This window comes from Chiloscyllium plagiosum, unplaced genomic scaffold (genome assembly GCF_037043375.1).
Source record: "Chiloscyllium plagiosum isolate Xiang-an unplaced genomic scaffold, Cpla_swu_hap1 HiC_scaffold_31, whole genome shotgun sequence".
Taxonomy (NCBI): Eukaryota; Metazoa; Chordata; class Chondrichthyes; order Orectolobiformes; family Hemiscylliidae; genus Chiloscyllium; species Chiloscyllium plagiosum.
Genome location: NW_028270169.1, coordinates 22,473,542 through 22,494,653, shown reverse-complemented (window position 1 = coordinate 22,494,653; position 21,112 = coordinate 22,473,542). Strand labels below are relative to the sequence as shown.

At 37.6% G+C, this 21,112-nt stretch overlaps 1 protein-coding gene across 3 annotated transcripts in view; it reads left to right on the top strand.

Moving 5' to 3' along the window:
• LOC122564001 (protein phosphatase Slingshot homolog 2) overlaps positions 1-21,112 on the top strand; it is a 170,071-nt gene that overhangs the window by 131,063 nt on the left and 17,896 nt on the right. For 2 of the 3 annotated variants that reach the window (XM_043718419.2, XM_043718416.2), the window contains 9 exons: positions 292-410; positions 3,785-3,853; positions 7,039-7,104; positions 8,178-8,372; positions 12,606-12,699; positions 13,207-13,335; positions 15,496-15,542; positions 18,132-18,278; positions 19,595-19,795. In XM_043718419.2, coding sequence (XP_043574354.2) covers positions 292-410; positions 3,785-3,853; positions 7,039-7,104; positions 8,178-8,372; positions 12,606-12,699; positions 13,207-13,335; positions 15,496-15,542; positions 18,132-18,278; positions 19,595-19,795 — 1,067 coding nt within the window. The remainder of the gene's footprint in view (positions 1-291; positions 411-3,784; positions 3,854-7,038; positions 7,105-8,177; positions 8,373-12,605; positions 12,700-13,206; positions 13,336-15,495; positions 15,543-18,131; positions 18,279-19,594; positions 19,796-21,112) is intronic. The other variant, XM_043718417.2, reaches the window with a different exon arrangement.

The window sequence follows — 21,112 nt, the reverse complement described above, 5'->3', positions numbered from 1 at the left end:
TTAACAGAAATCACATTTTAATTTGTTTTTTTTCCTCTGTTACCATGATGAATCCAACAAATGAACTGGATAATTAGCAATAGCTGTAAACTTGTTTGTATTGATGGCATGATGGCCAGAAGCATTTCTCATGTCAGTTGACTTACATTCCGAGCAGTTCATTGAAATGAATATACTGGAAATTTGTCCCCATGTTGGAAAGGATAAGTTGACTTAATGGATTTGGTTTTGTTGAAACAAAACTTAAAATGTCAGCCTTCTTTGAGCAAGTTTTCTTTTGAATAATTCCAGGCTGTACGGTTGGAAAGTGCATACCTGGAACTGACGCGGTACATGGTGGTAGTTTCCACCAATGGTAGACAAGATACAGAGGAAAGTATTGTTTTGGGAATGGATTTCTTCAAGGATAGGTAAGAGAACTTCATGCTTAAACTGTTGCCATTTTACCAGCATACCTAAGTAATAACAGAACTTTTAATGTTGCTAAATATAGTGAAGATATTCAACTGGCATAATAAATTCTGAAACGGATAATGCAGAACAATATTTGGGGTGATTTAAGCTAACACAATTAACCATAAGAGGAGTTGTTACTTTTTGTCATACCCGAACCCTCTGGAACAACTGCCATGTTATGTTACAGAATGCTTGTTTTGTATAGATTTCATTTATTCATGTATGAAGTATTTTTATTGTTTAAATGCTTTGTCTGAAGGTGGCACAGTTTAATGATTTGGTAAATACTTTCAGTCAACATAATTTTGGAAGTAATGATTTGATTTTAGCCATTATTGGACCATTTGGATATTTATTTTTAAAAATGCTTATGAATACTGTATCCTGTTCAAATATCCTAATTTTAATTAGGCCGATTATTTATTTGGATTATGTGAAATGAGTCTTTGATTTTGTTTTTGCTCCTTTGGCATTGTAGTTTTAGTTTAGCTTGTCTCTGAATCTCTGTCCCTCTCCCCAGTTTATTTAAACTTATTCTCGTACTAGTCATATCACTTTTTTTAACCAGCAATTTAATATTTTGTTTTTGTTGTGCTGTAGTATCTATTTTCAAGTTGAGGTGAAGACCTCAATAAATGAAGCAGCACATTTAATAGTGTCTGGAGTCAGAACCTTAAGAGATTAACTGACTTGAGTCTCTGCATTGGAGCATTTAAGTTGAGTTCATAAAGTTCAGAAAGCTTGGTCAGAAAACCACCATCAAATGATACCGACTTCAGAGATATTAGTGTTAAAGAATAAGAGAAAAATGTAAACGTTACTTATGACATCTAATCTTAGTGTAGTGTGCTTTGTCTTGTGATAACGGCTTGAGTCACCTTATGCACTTAAATTTTTGTTGTCAGTGAACAGTTATAGGCTTTACTCAATGATGTTCTATCATAAGGCTGAAAACATTGTTCTAAAGATCTTCCTGCAGTAGCTATTTCTAATTTAACTGAACAATATGCAGTATTAAGTACACTTCAAATTCTGTGACCAAGAAAATATAAAGTGCCGTATCTGTCGGGTTCATGTTGATAAATGGCTGCTTGTTGCTATGTAAACAAGACAACACATACTCTTTTTATAGTTCCTTGGATGGGATTGGTAATTCTTGAACGCCATCCTTTTACAAGGTGCAATTAGAAATGGTTTAAGCATGTGGCTGGGGGAGGAAGTAAGAATAACCTCTGATCATTGGGAGCTTTTTATAAAACTTTCCATGAGCTCATTTTGTGCAGTCAACCTAAGTTATTTGTGTTGACTCTGTCCCTGAGCCCTGCAGTTCTTTAGCAATGCTATGTATTAACTACAAGGAGCATGGTTTCCAGAATTGATTGTACATGTGATTATGCTAAATTCTACATCATTTGATAGAATTTTAAAAGTGTATATTAACTTATACTTGCAGTGCCTGATTCAAACATCATCTGCATACCTCAAAAACCAGTATTTGGAAAGAATTGTGTCTAGACCTGGTGTATCTCTGTACTGCCTGGCCTTTGGGTAAAGCTAATATTAAGGTGATAAACTACGGAATAAAAATAAAATTATGGATTAGGAACAATACACTGAAAAAATAGTCGGATATGTCCTCTAACAAGCCAGTTGCTTTTTATCTATTGGCATTGAATCTATAGCTGAATATCTAATTGTCTTTGACATACATAAGCTTGCCCACTTTTGTTCTTCTTGCATTATAAATATTTAGCCTTATTTTATTTAATTTTGAAAGCAACTATTCCACTGTAACAATCTGGTGCCAGGCTACTTGTAGTTTTATTTATACCACAAAATGTCTGCTGCTACTGATATTGCTATCCAAATGGAATGCTGAGGATTTGCTGAATGGATAGGAGTAGTTTCTGATCTATATTTTCACTTTCATGCATCATTACAGTTCTGGTCCCTACATTTTGGGAAGTATTGGAAAAGGTGCAGAGGAGACTTACCAGTATGCTGCCTAGTCTGGATGGAAGGTCTTATGAGGAAAAGCTGAGAGACTTGAACCTGTTCTCATTGGAAAGAAGAAGTCTAAGAGGGGATTTGATAGAAACATACAAGATGATCAGAGGATTAGATAGGATAGATAGTGAAAGTCTTTTTCCTAGAATGATGACGTTAGCATGTATGAGGAGGCATAACTGCAAATTGAGGGGTGATAGATTTAAGACAGATGTCAGAGGCAGGCTCTTTACGCAGAGAGTGGTACGGGTGTGGAATGCCCTACCTGCTAATGTAGTCAACTCAGCCATATTAGGAAGATTTAAACAATCTTTAGATAAGCACATGGATGATTTTGGGATAGTGTAGGGGGACGAGCTGAGAATATTTCACAAGTCGGTGCAACATCGAGGGCCGAAGGGCTTGTTCTGCACTGTATTGTTCTATGTTCTATTTCTTGAACCCAAAAGTCACCAGGATGGCAAAGTAAACAAATGCATTAGTGCTGAAACAACATAAAAAAGGAGCCTACTGCCTGTTCTTATTTAAAAACACAAATCATTTTACAATAAGCTGTTCTCTTAATATGTCTCTTACCATAGCTAAAATCAAAATAATAACTAATTTTTAGGTGTTCATAAAACTTAACCTGGCAAAGTCAATGTTTTTTTTTGCCATATCATTTTTTGAATTTGTTCGTACAGGTAGTTGATGCTGACTGGGCCATGTTTATGATTTAACCCTAGTTTTTCTTAGAAGTTAGTAAATGACCACTTTTTAATTGCTGCAGTCCTTGTGAAGGTGCTTTATAATTAGGCATTGAATTCTTAGATTTTTGTTCCAAAGGTGAATGCCAATTATATACTCAATTCAGAATTGTAGGAAACCTGAAAAGGGACTTGATTGTTTTGTATGATTAGTTAAAAGGTCAGAGCCTGAATTCTGAAGGATGCAGATGTGGTTCTGATTATTTATATTCATGGGTAAGCATGGAGAAGACCAACATGATTTTTAACTGTAACTGGTATTTGAAAGAGAACTGTGGGTCACCATATGTAAGAATGCAGTAAAGTTTTGTTGTAAGTGAATATTATTACTTTATCAAAGATGGAAAAACTGTCCTTTTTTCTTCCTGATTTAAAAACTGAGGAATATGAAATGGGAGCAATGTTTCAGCCTTATAGGTCCAAATGGTCTACTCTAGTTACAATCCACATGCAGATTTATGGTTTATATTAATTGTGGCTTCTTGTAATAGCTTCTGTAGGAAATATCTGCATAAAGTACTGTGCAACAAAGTATAGAGAAACCATACTAATTTTAGATTACGTTATCTTTGCAGCAGTACTTGCACAATGGGCCTAGTTCTTCCCTTATGGAGTGACACACTGATCCATTTGGATGGCGATGGGTAAGTACACTGGGTGCCTAACATCTAATCTTGACTAGTGAAACCTTGAGAATCTAGTACCAAGTGCCAAGTAGTAAAATTCCTTTAATTCCATGATACTGCCTTCAAGACAGCACAAAGGAAAGGCATTTGTTACTGCTAATATGTAAGGAGTCTATCTGAGAGAAATTGACAAGAAATATCAGTGGGAATTCTTGGCCAAGCCAACCATCCTTGATTCAAGTTTGTGTTCCTTAATTCATGTGCTGATGCATAGGTGCTTCACATTCATTTTGCTGTCTACATAGCTTACACAAAGTTTCATTGTAGCAGATCTGAGAAGCAACAAGGAAATCTGGACATCCTGTCTTTAGTCAAGATAGTTAATTTTTTTTAAAAGATATTGAGTGGAAGGAATTAGTTTTCACCACAGCTAAAAGATGTGGTAATTACAGGCTTAAATTATTTAGAGTTAACTTTCTGACTCCTTGTACATTCTGTATATTTCCTATATAAAAAAAAATTTTTAAATAAAAACACTGGTCTGAGCAAACTTTGGAGTGCTGTGGACAGTTCAGCTGTTAAGTGTCCGAAACCAGGTAAATTAGCTTGTAATGCAGATTGAAATTGGAGGGTACGATATTGTAGGTATCACCATGACGTGCCTGTGAGGGGATCAGGACTAGGAGCTAAATATCCAAGGACAGGCAGAGGGACGGGGTTGCCATGTTAGTGAGAATTTATATCAATAGCAAGTAGTAGAATCTAATTTATGTGGGTAGAGTTGGGGAACCTAGCAGTAGTCAGGATGTGGGAAAGAGAATAACTTAGAAGGAAAGTACTATTAGAATAATCACAGGGGACCTCAATACTCAGGTGGACTGGGAAAATCAGATTGGTAATGGATTTTCGTTTTGAAGCAGCTTGTCCTAGAGCCAACTGGGGACTGGCAATTCTGGATTTAGTGATGTGTAGTGAGGCAGACTTGATCAGGGAGCTTAAGAGGAAGGAACCCCAAAGAGGGCAGTGATACAGTTCACTATTCCGTTTGAAAGAGAAGCTGGAATCAGATATAACAGTATTACAATTGAGTAAGCGTGACTATAAAGGCATGAGAGAGAAGCTGACCAGAATCGATTGGAAGGAGAGCCTCGCAGGGAAGACTGTGGAGCTGCAAGAATATCTATGGTTAATTTAGGAGGCACAGCAGAAAATCATCTGAAGGAGAAAGGAACATACTAAGGGGAGGATAAGGCAAGCATGGTTGAGAAGGAAAGGAACCGCATTAAAGCAAAAGCAAACAATGGTTGAATATTGGAATGTCAGAGGATTGGGAACCCTTTAAAATCCAGCTGAGAATGACTAAAAAAGCAATGGGGGTGGGGAAAGGGATGCAAATATGAAAAAAATGATAAGCTAGCTAGTAATCTAAAAGGAGATACCTTTTTTTTTAAAAAAAAATGGCAAGATTGGCATTGGGCTGCTGGAAAGTGAGGCTGGAGAAGTAGTAATGGGGACTAAAGAAATGACAGAGGAACTGATTAGGTATTTTGCATCAGTTTTGAGTGGGAGACACCATACCAGAATATTGAGAGTCAGGGGGCAAGAGATGTGTGTAGTGGCCATCACTTAGGTGCTGGGCAAGTTGTAAGGTCTGAAGGTGAAGAAATCCAGATGAGATGGACTACAGAGTTCTGAAGGAGATAGTTCAGATTGGAGAGGTATTGGTGGTGATCTTTTAGGAATCACTGGAGTCAGGGAGTGTCCCAGAGGACTGGAAAATGGCTAATGCAACACCCCTGTTTAAGAAGGGAAAGAAGCAGAAGACAGGAAATTTTAGGTCAGTTAGCCTGACCTCAGGTGTTGGTAAAATTTTAGAGTCCATAATTAAGGATGAAATTGCAGAGTACTTGGAAGTGCATGGGAAAATCGGGCTGAGTCAGCACAACTTTGTCAAGGAGAGGTTGTACCTGACAACTTATTTAGAATTCTTTTGAGGTGGTAGCTAGCAAATTAGATAAGGGGAGCCAGTGGACACTATCTATTTAGATTTCCAGAAGACCTTTTGATAAGATGTGGTACAGGAAGCTGCTAAATAAGATAAGAGCCAATGGTGTTAAGGGCAAGGTACTGGCATGGATAGAAGATTAGCTGACTGGCAGCAGGCAGTGAGGATAAAGGAGTCATTTTCAGAATGGCAGCTAGTGACTAGTGGATTTCTACAGTATTAGGATCACAAGTAATCACATTATGCATTTAAGGATCTGGACGAAGGGTGTTGTTGCTAAGTTTGCAGATGACAAAAGATGGGTGGAGGGACGAGTAGTATTGAGGAAGTGGGGAGGCTGTGGAATGACTTGGATGGCCTAGGAGAGTGGCCAAAGAAGTGGCAGATGGAATACAAATGTGGGAAAGTGTGAGGTTATGCACGTTGATAGGATGAATAGTGGATTGGACTATTTTTCTAAATGGGGAAAGGCTTTGGAAAAGTGAAGCATAAAGGGATTTTGGAGTCCTCATTCAGGATTCTCTTACAGTTAACATGCAAGGTTCATTTGGGAGTTAGGAAGGCAAATGAAAATTCAGCATTCATTTCAAGGGGGTTAGAATACAAGAACTGATGAGGCTGTATAAGACTCTGGTCTAGCTGCATTTGGAATATTGTGAGCATACGTCAGGACGGATGTGATTGCATTGGAAGGGCTTCAGAGGAGGTTTGTAATACTGATTGCAGGTATGAAGGGCTTGATATATGAGCAGTGGTTGTGCACTCTGGATCTGTATAAGTTGAAGTTTAGAATGATATGAGGGTGTCTATTTGAAACTTGGAGAATACGGAGAGGTTTGAATCGTGTGAATGTTGAGAAGATGTTTCTAATAGTAAGAGAGACCAGGAGCCAAGGGTGCAGCATCAGAGTGAAGGGGTGACCCTTCAGAACTGAGATGAGGAGGAATTTCTTCCAGAGGGTGGTGAATTTGTGGAGCTCATCACTGCAAAAGTTTGTGGAGACTAAGTCAGTGTATTTAAGACAGCATATATAGTTTCTTGACCAGTAAGGGAATCAAAGGTTATGGAGAAAAGGCAGGCAAATAGGGTTGATCAACGTACCTATCATAATCGAATGGTGGAACAGGCTGGATGAGGTGAATGTCCAAATTTTGCTCCGAGATGTTATGGTCATTTTTTTCTTTCTTTCTGTCTCAAGGGGATTCAGTGTGTCAACAGTGAACAGAATTCACATCTTTAAGCCTGTGTCTGTACAAGCAATGTGGTAAGGACTTTTTGAACATAGTATTTGTACATTTTCCATTGTTCATTTGAAGCTTTCCTCCAGTTGCAGTTTGTTAATGAAGTTTCAGCTAAAAGATGGTTTTGTATTCTCAAATAACATGGCGATTGTTTTATAGCACTTATATATTTATATGCGGCTACAGAAAGAGACAGAGTGAAGAAGAAGGGCAGTGAAAGTAAGGAGCAGTTGATTATTTGTTGAGGAAATCCTGTAAACGATGAAATTCTTCTATTGTTTGTGGATTTTAGCTATATGCTGATGAGTTTGAAACAGTTATAGCACATTATACATTTTTCTCACTGCCCTTTACAGACACCCAACCCCAGTGAAGCATCACTCCTTTCTCCATTCTAGTTTCTCATTCAACTGATGCATGTGTTTCTTTTTGGCGACTTTCTGCACAGTTCACCAGAAGAGATTCTGTCTTTTCCTGAAACACAAAGGGACTTATTGATATCTCCCTGATTTTATTACTTTGAGACTGCTGAACAGTTTATCTGTTGGTGTGCATCTCTTGTCCTGAACTGAATCTGTTTATGGCTTCTGTTCTGTTGTCTCCAGATTGTATGAGCTTTAATTGGTAAACACTTCAATTATCGTACCACGTGGCTTGCTTGTCATTTTTCTCGAGTTACATGGCTCTTTTGGAAAGGCTGTTTTAACCCTTTAAGAGTAACTCATGGTAATAAAAATCAAAAACACATTTAACTCCAGCTTCCCTAATACTATATTACAAACCTACATCACATGAGACATGTTTTTCATTTGGTGTTAAGAATATATATACACACACACACACACACACACACACACACACACACACACACACACACACACGTGTAAATACAGATGCTAAGTGCATATACCTAGTCCTGTTATATCGGCAGTGTTAATATACATTGACTTAAAATGGGGACTTGGTGTACTTCCTTTGTTGATGTACAACTATTTTTTTGTTATCATTACAGGCAAAATAAAATTTAATTTCTTAAGTACTTTTGAAAGATCCTTTGATCTGTGACACTGACTATGTAAATTATTTCTATTTTCAGGTCAGCTTTGCAAAGTTTGCATAAAGCCTGTGAGATTGCCAGGACGCACAACTACTACCCTGGGAGTCTTTATTTAACATGGATCAGTTATTATGAGAGCCGTATCAATTCTAACCAGGCCTTCATTAATGAGTGGAATGCTATGCAGGATGTGCAGTCTCATCGCTCTGATTCACCTGTCCTCTTTACTGATGTGTATGTACTTTTTATTACTGTATTTTTTGAGTATTTTTCCTGTTTTTAAAAAAAAGCCTTTTCATTCTGTGAAGCTAAAATGATGTGTATTTGATTCAGGTGAACGACAAAACAAACTTCATGGAATAAATATATTTCCCTCCCCATCCCTATCCGCTTTCCATAAAGACCGTTCCCTGGTCAGATCCACATCCCCTAACAGCCCTCCCGGCACCTACCCCTGCCACGGTAGGAATTGCAAAACCTGCGCCCACACCTTTCCCCTCACCTCTGTCCAAGGCCCCACAGGAGCCTTCCACATCCATCAAAGCTTCACCTGCACTTCCACACGTCACTTAGTGCATCCATTGTTCCTGATGCGGTATCCTGTACATTGGGGAGATTGGAAGCCTGCTTTCAGAGCGCTTCGGAAAACATCTCTGGGATACCCGCACCAATCAACTCCACCACCCAGTGGCTAAACATTTCAACTCCCCCTCCCGCTCTGCTGAGGGCATGTAGGTCCTGGGCCGCCTCCACTGCCACTCCCTTACCACCCGACGCCTGGAGGAAGAACACCACCTCTTTTCCCTCAGAACCCTTCAACCCCATGGCATCAATGTGGGCTTCACCAGTTTCCTCATTTTCTCCTCCCCCCACCTTACCCTAGTTCTAACCTTCCAGCTCAGCATCGTCCTCATGATCTGTCCCACCTATCTGCTGCACCCTCCTCTCTGACCTATCACCTTTACCCCACCTCCATCCACCTACTGCACTGTCAGCTGCCTCCCCTCCCAGCCCCAACCCCCTCACATTTATCTCTCCAGCCCTGAGGCTCCTGATGAAGGGCTTTTGCCTGAAACGTCGATTTTCCTGCTCCTCGAATGCTGCCTGCCATGCTGTGCCTTTCCGGCACCATTCTAATCTTTACCCTTCATGGAATAAATAGCATACCCCCTTTACTGTATTCCAAGAACATGGCAGTGGATTTAATTTTGTTTCATTCTAGCCAAGTGAGCACAGGCACAATGAATCTGTGGCCTCATTTAGTGCTGTCAACTTCTATTTCAATTGAATTTTCTCTTTAAACCCATGTTAAAGAATTTGAATTAACATAGCTATTATCCCTATAGTAAAATATAAATGCTTAAACCCTTCAATAGAGATGTTCATATTTAGGCATTTACATCTGGTGCAATTATTTCCTAAAGTGTTGTAGTCAAAAGGAGAGATCTTTATTCCTCATGAGACTTAAAAATAATGGTTTCTCTTAACATTTCAATCTTAATCCATATGGATTTCTTAGGAATGTGTATTTTCATTGAGAATAAAAGGGAAGAATGGAATAAGCTAGTAGCAAAAGTTACCTTGAAAGAATATTTGCATATGCATTGCATACTGTCTGTCTTTCTGTAGCCTTAGTGATTGCAAATTTGTTTGCCATTATTGCATCACCTTATAATGTAAAGGTAAAATATGTTCATAATTAGGAAAAATTACAGCTGCAACTGGCAAGGTCACAATAGACCCAACATCCTGTGCCACACAATTCTACTATTCAATGTTCAAAAGGCATTCAGTATATTGCATACTTGTTAATTAGATAGGCAGAACATGATCACAGCCAAAGCACCATGAGTGATTATTATGGGTTAGGCCAGAGAGGGAGAGAGACTGTGTATGTTCTTTTTTTCCTTTTGCGACCTTTTCAGATTTATAAAGATGACTTTTCCTGTTTTGTTATATGAAATCTAGTTTCAAAGAGTTCATGTTACCCTTTAACAGTGACTTGCTGATTTTACATTTCAATTTGGGATTGTGAGGTATAGACCAGGAAGATTTCTGCATTTAAAGAGACCTTCTTTTCTAAAGCCTTATATCCTAATTGTTTGAAATATCATCAAGAATGCACATGAATTATGCTGAATTGCAAATGATGTTTCACTGGCAAAAGAACCATCAAGAGCCAGTTTACTTAGGTTTCTGGTTCTTTTGTTGATATTTTCGATCTTTTATTCTCCCTCAAATGTAAGCAAAGCTATACACCTAATACAGTACTAATCATTGGCCAATTAATAATGATGTATAGACGCACCAGTTGTTTTGAATTTGTCGCCCACTCCTTTTAATCAACAAGTTGCACCTGTTTCGGTATTCCCATTCCATGCGCCAAGTTCCTGGAGAAAAGTTGGAAAGAGAAAATCTATAATAACTCTGAGAAGTATTGACTGTTTACCATTAAAATAAGAATTCATTCCCATTCTACAGCAAAAGGTTTTCCTGTCTGACAGCCACGTTTGCTGACATATTCAATGGCGCATATAAATAAAATGTAGCCATGTATTACCATCACTATTCAATACATCTTAATTTATTAGGCTTGTGAATAGCTTATATAGTGGCCATTTTAAAAAAAAAAATTGGTAAACTGGATGAATTAGCTGAGTAGAAGATAAAATATTTAGTTGAAAAATTTTCCCTTCTTTGATTCTAGATATATTAATTTCTTCTCATGTGCATTATTAGTAGTAGGCTAGTGAGCAATCAAGAACTCTCATTTCTTGCATCTGAGCATTCTCCCACTAGTGGTTCAGAAAAAAGGCTCCCAAGCATGACAGTCTTTGCTGATTAGTAATACTATTTTTACTAACTGGGATAAGAATTTAGGCACTGCAGATAGCATGTCAAGCAGACACCATCTACTTCCTTATTAGGAAGCTAAAGATGCACCCTTTCTGCAGAAGGTGAACAGATGTGACAATGTTAGTTGTAAATATGGGAGTTTAAAATCTAAAGATATATTAAAATTAGTGTTCAATGAATGTTGCTGGAGTAAAATGTTGGAAGCATTCTGAAGATGACACAAATCAATCTCTTCAAATGTTTTAGTATAGCTTGCATTAAAGAGGCATCAAGGCTCATCATGCTCACTTCACCCTTTCAACTACATCTATAATTAATAATTCAGAAAACTTACTTCACTATCAGTTTTAAGGTACTAACACCATTGTGGTTGATCAGCTTAGGAAATAGATTTAAATTTATATCATGTAGGCAAACATCCCAAATCACTTCACAGGAGTAAGATAATGTGCAGAGCACCTACTTTAACTTCAGTAACGCTTTTCTCTAACCTCAAGCCATTAGCTGCTGAAAAACTTGTCTGTGATTTGTCGCTTCCAGAATCAAAGCTTCCCCTTTAGAGCTGACCTGGAATCTCCATGATGTACTCTTGATCAGGGGCACCTGTCCAATGTCTTCATTAAAATTAGCTTAGCTCTTTGTCCCCTAACACCTGAATTTCAAGATTCTTCTGTTTTTGAGTTCTTCCACAATCTAATTCTTTGCAATCTCTCTAATGCCATCCAACCCCACAACTACCTCCCCATGAAGAACAGTTTTTTTTTTAAATTCACTCAGGGGAGTGGGAGTCACTGGCTGGCATTGTATTTATTTTGCATTTCTGATGGCCTTGAAAGTGATGATGAACTGCCTGCTTGAATGCTGCAGTCCATTTGGTGGAGGTACACCATGCTGTTGAGAACAGATTTGCAGGATATTGACACAGTGGCACTGATTGCTCTGACTTTAGCTTTTGCTATACCAGTGACATTGTCTAGGGTTATCATTAGAATTAACTCTTCTTTGCTCATCTGCTCATTTCCTGTTCAAAATTCTTTGGTTATCCAAGGTGTGGGCCACCTCCTTTATTACCATTTTTGGTTTGATGTGTTTATTTCTCTTGTGACCTTATGGCTTAGGGTACTTCCTACATAGGAGTTGCCAAGTCATAATTTGAAATGTGAAATTCAGTTAATAACTGGGCCATTGCATAGTAATCTAATTTATTTAATCACCTTATTCAGTTTTACCAATTTCATCAAACTACTTGATTTCAGATTGCAAGTGCAGATTTGCTTAAAAGCTCTTCACATTAATAAATCCCAAGTACTTTCTATAATCTTTAAAATTTCCATCTTGGGATTTTTTTAAACTAATACATATTTTAGCATTTTAAGTTGAATTTTAGAAGTATGTTCCAAGGAGTGTTTTTATTGCTAAATTAAGGGTCATGAAGTCAGTTTGTTTTCAGCAGCAAAGCTCAATTGCAGTGTTCTTTAAAAAAAAATTGAATTGCGAACCAACAGTTAGTTGAGTGACCAGAAGTTAGGACTTTCCATTTGAAAGCTGATTTGTTTGTTGTATTTTGTTGTTTCCATTCAATAAAACAAAATAACTATATGTCTCTTACAGACCAACAGAACGAGAACGGACAGAAAGACTAATCAAGACAAAACTTCGGGAGGTAATGATGCAGATGGATTTGGAGAATGTCACATCCAAAGAGGTAGGTGTACGTCCTCATTTGAAGAAAATCAACAAAATTCAAAATAGGTTCTGAATTGATTATCTATTGATCATGACTTTTTTTTTATCATGGAAAATTTTCTTAAAAATCCACATGTTGCATTTTGAGATCTTCGGTGATGGAACTTCTACTTTCAGACATTGACTGCATCTTGCTTTATAAAGTATGCTTGCTTGACTTGGGTTTGCCTATTTTTAACTGTTTGGAGATTGGATTCAATTTCATCATTCAGTGCAGATGTACAATTTCCAAGTAATAGCTCTTATTCTGAAATAAGAGTCCAGAAAAGGGGTAGTTTCAGAGTTTAAATGAAATATTGAATGAAGTATCTTATTTGGGTGAAAAGTAAATTTTGCTGCCCAGTAAGAGTGATGGTTCATTTGTCGTCTTACTACTGAAGTATTTTCTGACCTTGCATTTATGCCGATTTTGTTTTCATTTTGTATAAAATCTGTCACAAAAATGATCCTTTATACTTCATTACAGATTCGCACAGAATTGGAGATGCAAATGGTCTGTAACTTGCGAGAATTTAAAGAGTACATTGATAATGAAATGATCGTAATCTTGAGACAGATGGACAACCCGACTGAAATATTTGAGCATGTTTACCTGGTATGATCATTGTACTATAATTGTTGTGTCTTCTGTTCATTGTTTCTTTGGGTATAGGTGTGATAGATGAAATTAGTGTTAACTGCTGGAAACTAAGAAGAGTGATCAGGAAAGAAATTAAATAGCCCTTTCTTGAGCTGACCTTAAAGAGCTTTGGTTCAGCTACCTTTTACCAGTTGTGATAGCTTGGTTTCCTAATCAAGACCATAATTAGAAGGTTTGTGTAAATCTTCAGAATACTTCTAAAGTTTTTTTTTCTGCAACCTGATTGTTAGGCTACTTTTTTTTAATATAGATCCAGCATCTTGTTTTCTTTCATTGAGTCCCTTGCCTGTGGTAGCCTGTGACTATTAGAAATAGTAAGAAATAAGCTTGTCTAGTACTCTGCCTATACTGATCACCCATATCACCTTTGTTTGCTGGCCTGTGTTAGCCTCTGGTCAATAAACAGTGTGTTATAAAATCCCTCATAGTTTGTCCCTCCCCATTTCTGTGCACATCTGATTTTAATCACTGCACCTTGCTTTCAGCTGCCTATGCTTTATGTTCAGTTTTGCTTTTTGTTTGTGTGAAGACACTTCTTCAAAACAAGCTTTTGGTCAGTTGTTCTAATAAAGTCTTGTATTTAAGTAGCTACAGTTACTTGGCAGCAAGCACCAGCACTCCAGAGCAATACTTTATAACCACAGCACTTGTTGCAGAACCAAGATCATGGATTGGTCTCTCCAAACATTAGTAAAGCTACTCCATCCCCAGAGGGTTTGATTAGTTACATGACCATTATTTTGTGTCAATAGAAGGATGCTGATGATGATGGCTTCCTATTCAAATTTGTTTGACAGTACTGTAAAGTGCCTTGGAATGTTTCACTCTATTAAAGGCACTATATAAATGCAAGTAGTTTTTCTGCCACACTTTGCTGGTAACAACATTGGCATGCTACCACATGCTGGCATACCATCTTGGTTGGAGAGTCCTTAAAGACTGATAACTTTAAAATAATTGCAATTTTATCCTTTTTATGACAAATCCCGAACATTGTCAATGTTAGAATAATTTCGGAGAAATACCAAAAATGCGCTAAGAAGTAGCGATAAAAGTATTACATTAGATGCAAAGTTCTTTGAGATATCCAAAAGATGTGATAAGGTACTACATGAATGTATCAGCTGACGAACAACTTTGTGTCTGCATTTGTTGTGAATGTTCTAAGTTCCATGTAAATATATTTTCTTCATGACTTCACTTATCTCTGCTGCGGTTTATCTTTTTTGCGAGTATTCTCTTTCCAAAATCAAGCTATGTTTCCTGTACTAAAAGTTTCACAATATGAAGCCAGCTGCTGCCTGCTTATGTTGAATTGCAGCCAGCTTTATAAGGATAGACAATAGTCAGCTGGCCTAAAAGTCAAAGAAAATTTGTTTTACTCTGAAGGCATAAACATTACATCAAAGAATCGTAAATCAATGATCTGTGACCTGAATTCGGCATGTAATTGTCAGTTCATTCAGAAGATAACCTGGAAGCAGTTTGCGGCCTTTTCTGCTTGCTTGTCCTCTTCTTATTATAGTATTTCCTTCCCTTTCCCTTTCCACCCTTCCTTCGTGAAGAATCAAATCATCTGTACAAGTATGATTTCAAGTGGAATGGTGAATGAAGGAATAGTGAACATCTCTGCATTCGACAGTTGTGTTAATTTGTGGCTTCCCATTAAGAATTAAATTTTGTGCAAACACATCATGTTTTATCTGTGAAGCTTAAAAGAAAAGTTCCACATTAATAGTTAATACTGTTGTATTATCTTGTATAGTCTCATCTTCATGCTTATTCTCCCCTGCAATATTAAACATGGACATTAATTTCATTGTTTGGGACTTTTGATTAAAGAAAACTAGAAATGCTGTGCAAGTAATACCAATGTTGCCATACCAAAAAGGTTTAATATGCCAATCAAACTAGTCACGAACCTGATACAGTTGGGTGCAAGTTTGCTGGCAACTTAACTTCCCTTTTGCTCTTATATATTGTAATGTGCACCCATGGTGATGTGGTGGGAGAAACTAACTTGCCTGACATCCTTTGATTCTGTGCTGAATGTTTGGAGTTTGTTTGGATTATTCTATTAGATCTCAACATTAGCCGGTTTATCTCGGTTTGCAGGGCTCGGAATGGAATGCATCCAATTTGGAAGATTTGCAGAGCCGAGGGTAAGACCCTCTATAATGAAACATGCTCAGAAGTTGGCCAGACTGTCGAACCTAACTGTTGATCAGCATTGCATAAAGTAAAAAAAACTTTAGTCTTAGAAATGCTGCATGCTCGTTGCTGCAGTAGTTTTATTTTTGAATATGATCATTTTTAAAATATATTTTATGTTTTTTTTAAAATAATTTTTGTAAGGACAAATCAACATGACATGTTCATTTGACATGAGAACAAATTTTGGACTTTGTAGAAAGTATTTTCCCCATTATTATTTTTGGATAATGTTTGCATATGAAAAACGTATAATTTGATTCTTAGTAACCTTGAGCATTTCAGAGTGTATTTAGAAGTCTCTGAGAAATCCAAATGCATAAATCTAGTAATATGTACTCTGAGGGGAGACCAAGTTTGAGATACTTACGTTTCTTTCTTCCTTTGCCAAACCCCTCAATTTTGCAATCTCATGTGATCTTACTACTCTGATCAGACAATCTCTAATCACGCCAGACTGGTATTACCTTGACATTAACAACACTGTTTCAGATTCCCACCATATACCGTATTTTGCTTTTACCTTGAAGTTTCTTAGCTACAGATCTGCAAAATCATGCATCTTTTACCAACTGTGATGCCCTGATCTACTTAAGGATGAAAAGTATACCAAGGGATGTAGAATTGCAAGTCTTTGGTTGACCGCTCTTTTATTTTTTAAGTCATCCTAACAGCATATGGGTTAATCTCAAAGCATGATCAGATCCTTGCACACAGTTACAAAATGATTGCACCATAGGAGAGCGTATGGCCCATCATGTCTGAGGGACAAGTATGTAGTGTCACTTCCCCACCACCTTCCTGTAACCCTGCGCATTTTTCCTCAATTTATTTTCACCTCAAGGCAACACGTTGATTTAATGAGCTGTGAACAGGATATTTTAAATTTTTGTTGACTTTTTTAATTTAATGATTAGCGATAACGAACTGGTTACTCAAGCTTTTTTCAGTTGGTTCCCGTTTTACTGCGTTTTAGCAATTGGGAAGCTTATTGGTTTAGATTAGAGTACTTTGTGTGGAAACAGGCCCTTCGGCCCAACAAGTCCACACTGACCCTCCGAAGAGCAACCCACCCAGACCCATTCGCCCTACATTTACCCCTTCACCTAATACTACGGGCAATTTAGCATGGCCAGTTCACCTAACCTGCACATTTTTTGGACTGTGGAAGGAAACTGGAGCCCCAGGAGGAAACCCACGCAGACACTGGGAGAATGTGCAAACTCCACACAGTTGCCTGAGGTGGGAATTGAACCCGGGTCTCTGGCGCTGTGAGGCAGCAGTGCTAACCATTGTGCCACTGTGCTGCCCACTGGTGACTTTTATAAAACCAGATGCTACACTTATTTGAACATTTCTAATTTATCATTGGCAAATTGTAATGCAATGTTGAAGTTTTATTACTTAACAGTTAGAAGGAATATCTAAGCTTCATTCCCTGTTTGAGAGGGAAGACCAGAGACCCTATTTCATTGAGTTGTATATCAGAATGAGTCTAAGAGCATCCTGGCTTGTTCAATTTTTCTCTTATCCTCCCTGTGGGGAAACCTCTTTGTCTTCACTCGATACTTCGTTTTAAGCACTATTCTTGATGGAGCCAGAATTTCATTGCATTTTTCAGTTTGACATGTTTCTTAAGTTTCAATTTTAAACTGCATTTGGTCACCATTGGTCAGTTAATTACCAAACTTCCTCATTTATTTTTGTGTTAAATGTAACTGAGTGTACATTTATTGACTGCCTCCCTACGAAGTTTATGGAAGTTTTTATGTCAATTTTTAATTTACAAATACATTTTTAAGTATCTTCAGTAATGTTCATACATAAGTTCATCCTGCATTTTATCATAATCCCTACATCTCCCCTGCAGACCAGCCATGGGCGGCACGGTGGCACAGTGGTTAGCACTGCTGCCTCATAGCGCCAGAGACCCGGGTTCAATTCCCGACTCAGGCGACTGACTGTGTGGAGTTTGCACGTTCTCCCCGTGTCTGCGTGGGTTTCCTCCGGGTGCTCCGGTTTCCTCCCACAGTCCAAAGATGTGCAGGTTAGGTGAATTGGCCATACTAAATTGCCCTTAGTGTTAGGTAATAAGGGGTAAATGTAGGGGTATGGGTGGGTTGCGCTTCGGCGGGTCGGTGTGGACTTGTTGGGCCGAAGGGCCTGTTTCCACACTGTAAGTAATCTAATCTAATGCTTGTTTTGGTAATAGTCATGGCCGGTCAGGTGATTAGAATGTGGTGCTGATAATGCCAAGGCCATGGGTTTGATCCCTATACTGGGCCTGGAGGCTCGGTTCAAGTCCCACCTGCTGCAGATTTGTCATAATATTTCTGAACAGATTAATTGGGAAATATCTAAGCATCTAAAAGAAAATTCTCTCCGATTCCAACATGTAAACTATATTTACATTTACAGTCTCAATTTAGAAAAGCTTATTTTGTATCCTGTGTGCCTGAGAGAGTTGCATTTAATTTAAACGCTTGCTGTATAGCACTGACTGACTTTTCACGTGCTAATTTCTTTGCATTTCCATTTAGGATTCGGTACATCTTGAACATCACCCGTGAAATTGACAACTTCTTCCCAGGGATGTTTGAGTACCATAATATCAGGGTATATGATGAGGAGGCCACCGATCTACTTGCATATTGGAATGATACGTACAAATTTATCTCAAAGGCAAAGTATGTAATTAGACAGAATCTCTCATGATGTTAGGAAGTTCTTATCAATATGGTCTTGCTTTAAATTTTAAAATGTAATACAGATATATGCTTTGACTGATAGTAACAGATGACCCCCCCCCCCCCCCCCTTACTGCATAGTTGGTTCATGCACAACTCTTCACGTTCTAATTGTTTAGTCTCTGTAGTTACCTAATTTTAGCTATAACTTATTTATATTGTATCTTTCCTACTACAGAATATCAATATACATATTAGAAAATCAGCCTAGTTTTCACCTTATTTTGTTTGAAATGAACTGAAAAGATCTTTTGAGATGTTCAGTGGTTATGAACAATAATGGTCCTCTTCAAACCAGCTGAATCAAAAACACTTCTGTTAAATTGAAAGGTAGTTTTTCTTTACATAAAAAATTGAACATATACTAAAGAAAGTAGTGGTTTCAGGATATGCTGGGACTGTAAAAATGTCACCAAACTTTAAGGTACATTTTTGCACATTCAAAATAGTTTGGTACAAAGTTGTGCTTTGAAGTATTGTGCCAACAGTTGAAGTTGTGCGCTGATTTTAACCTTAGGAATGACAGCTGTTCAAGTGGCACATGAAATGGCATATTATAATATTGGAATATAATGTGTCAAGTTTCATGTCAGTTAACGTTTTGATCATTATTAATGGGGTTTGATTCTGAATAATTGTTCATTCTTTAGAAACAGAATAATTAATAAATGTGAACTAATATTAGTCTTGATAGTTGTTGACAAAATACTTTCTATTGTTTATATTTAGAAAATAAATGCGATTCAGATTCTAATGTGGAAGCATTTTAAGACTTCCTATCTATTAATTTATTTTTACTGTTGGCATCTTTGAGCATGCTGTTTCTGTAAGCATAATAAAATTGGCTGCTGAGCTGCTGTGATGAGTAGATAAACATGGCCCATTGTAGCAGGGATAGAAAAACTGGTACAAGTTGATATAGAATGGAGAACTTGACTGCCATCAGTACTTGTGATCAGTGTCAAATTACAAAATTGTTATTGGAAGTATAGTGTCGAACAGAACCATCTTGCTACAATCTGTAATTTGGTTCCCGAATGATGGGTTCCAAGTGAAGTAAGTTGTAGTTCTGACATGTCTTTGCAAAAAAATGTAGTTGTATAAATAGGAGTGTAAAATTCTTGCTAAGTTGCCCTTGTGAAATTGGAAAAATGAGTTTTGAATGCTAAGTATAAATTCCACTTTCTTAGAGTTATCACTGAAGTTACCACTTCTTCAGAATTTTGATTTTAAATATGTATTTCTTTTTGCATCAGAAAAAATGGTTCCAAATGTCTTGTTCACTGTAAAATGGGCATCAGCAGGTCCGCGTCCACAGTGATTGCATATGCAATGAAGGAATATGGCTGGAATTTGGAAAAAGCTTACAGTTATGTGAAGGAGAAGCGGACAGTTACAAAACCTAATGTGAGCTTCATGAGACAACTGGAAGAATACCAGGGTATCTTGCTTGCTAGGTGGGTACACCATCTTGGATAGTTTCTTTTTCAGTTCACCTTAATTTATAGTATCAGATATGTGCTGTGTTTTGTTTGTCTTTACTTTCTTGATTCACATTTTCTTTCCTCTATTTACCTCCTGGCACACACACACACTGGATGGGGTCTGATAGAACGGCAGGCAGGGCTGCCATGTACATCTCCACGGCTTCCACTGATGATGCTCTAGACCCAGGTGCTGCAGTGCAACCCAAGGTAGAGCCACTGCCAATTTTCCCTCTCTCCTAGTCAGCTGGGCACCTTGTGTCTGCATGGTCCTGAACCAGACAAACCAGGTGTGAGATTACCAACTCCCTGTGAGTGGAAATGTCAAACCAAATTGTGATTTGAATCAGGGTCTCTCATTCTGAGAGTTGGTTTCATTTGGGTGAAATATCTGAAAAGAGAAACACAAGATTACGGTGATTAAATTCCTTAAGAGCAAACCACAAACGGGCAAGTTCCTTGAACTCCAGCCTCCATTCTTGTTGTGCCCTGCAGTACTCAATGTGTTCTTGTATTTTTGTTTTTTTTTGTGCAAAGTACTATGTTGTAAAAAGATGGTTCAGTTATGTGATTAGTGGTCTATAAAGCAAAACCTGTATGATTTAAAACACCCAAGCTTTTCGTTACTTGCTGAATATGGTATATTTAAATATATATATTTTAAGTGGAAAATCTCTAACTTGAATTTGTTGTGAAGCCTTCTGAAAGGAACAGTTCTAACCAATGAGCTGGAGAAAGCTTGAATTTGGGATAGTTTAGTTTGCTCACTGCACTATTTTCTTCAATCTATTTATGCTGACTACGCTATTTTCTTTAATCTATTTCCACTCAATCTATTGTAACAATATACATCTGCATTAAATTAGCTGAGGGGAAAAAAAAGTAGATGTCACACATTTGGGATGTCTGAAATCTTCCAGAATCTTATGCTCTCTCTTCTTTCGTTGGCGTTTTCACCCCACCCCAAATTTTAATTGGTTTCTGCATAAATTAAACCAAACACACTCACTCTAACTTCATATTTTTCTCACATTCTTCATATCTGCTAACTCACCGTATTAGCTGATTTGATATAATTATTTCACCTACAGTGCTTGAAAACTCTGTGTAAGGTACCTGGTTTTAATTAATCCACTTAAATAATCCATGGTGAGACTTGAATACAGTAGGAATTTAGTTTTGTACCTAATGTCATTTAGTAAGTAGCATGCAGGCCTCCGGATGTCAAGGCCTCATGTAGAGGTGGCAGTATGAAAATGCTATAACATTTGCTTGAACGAAGATTGCCAT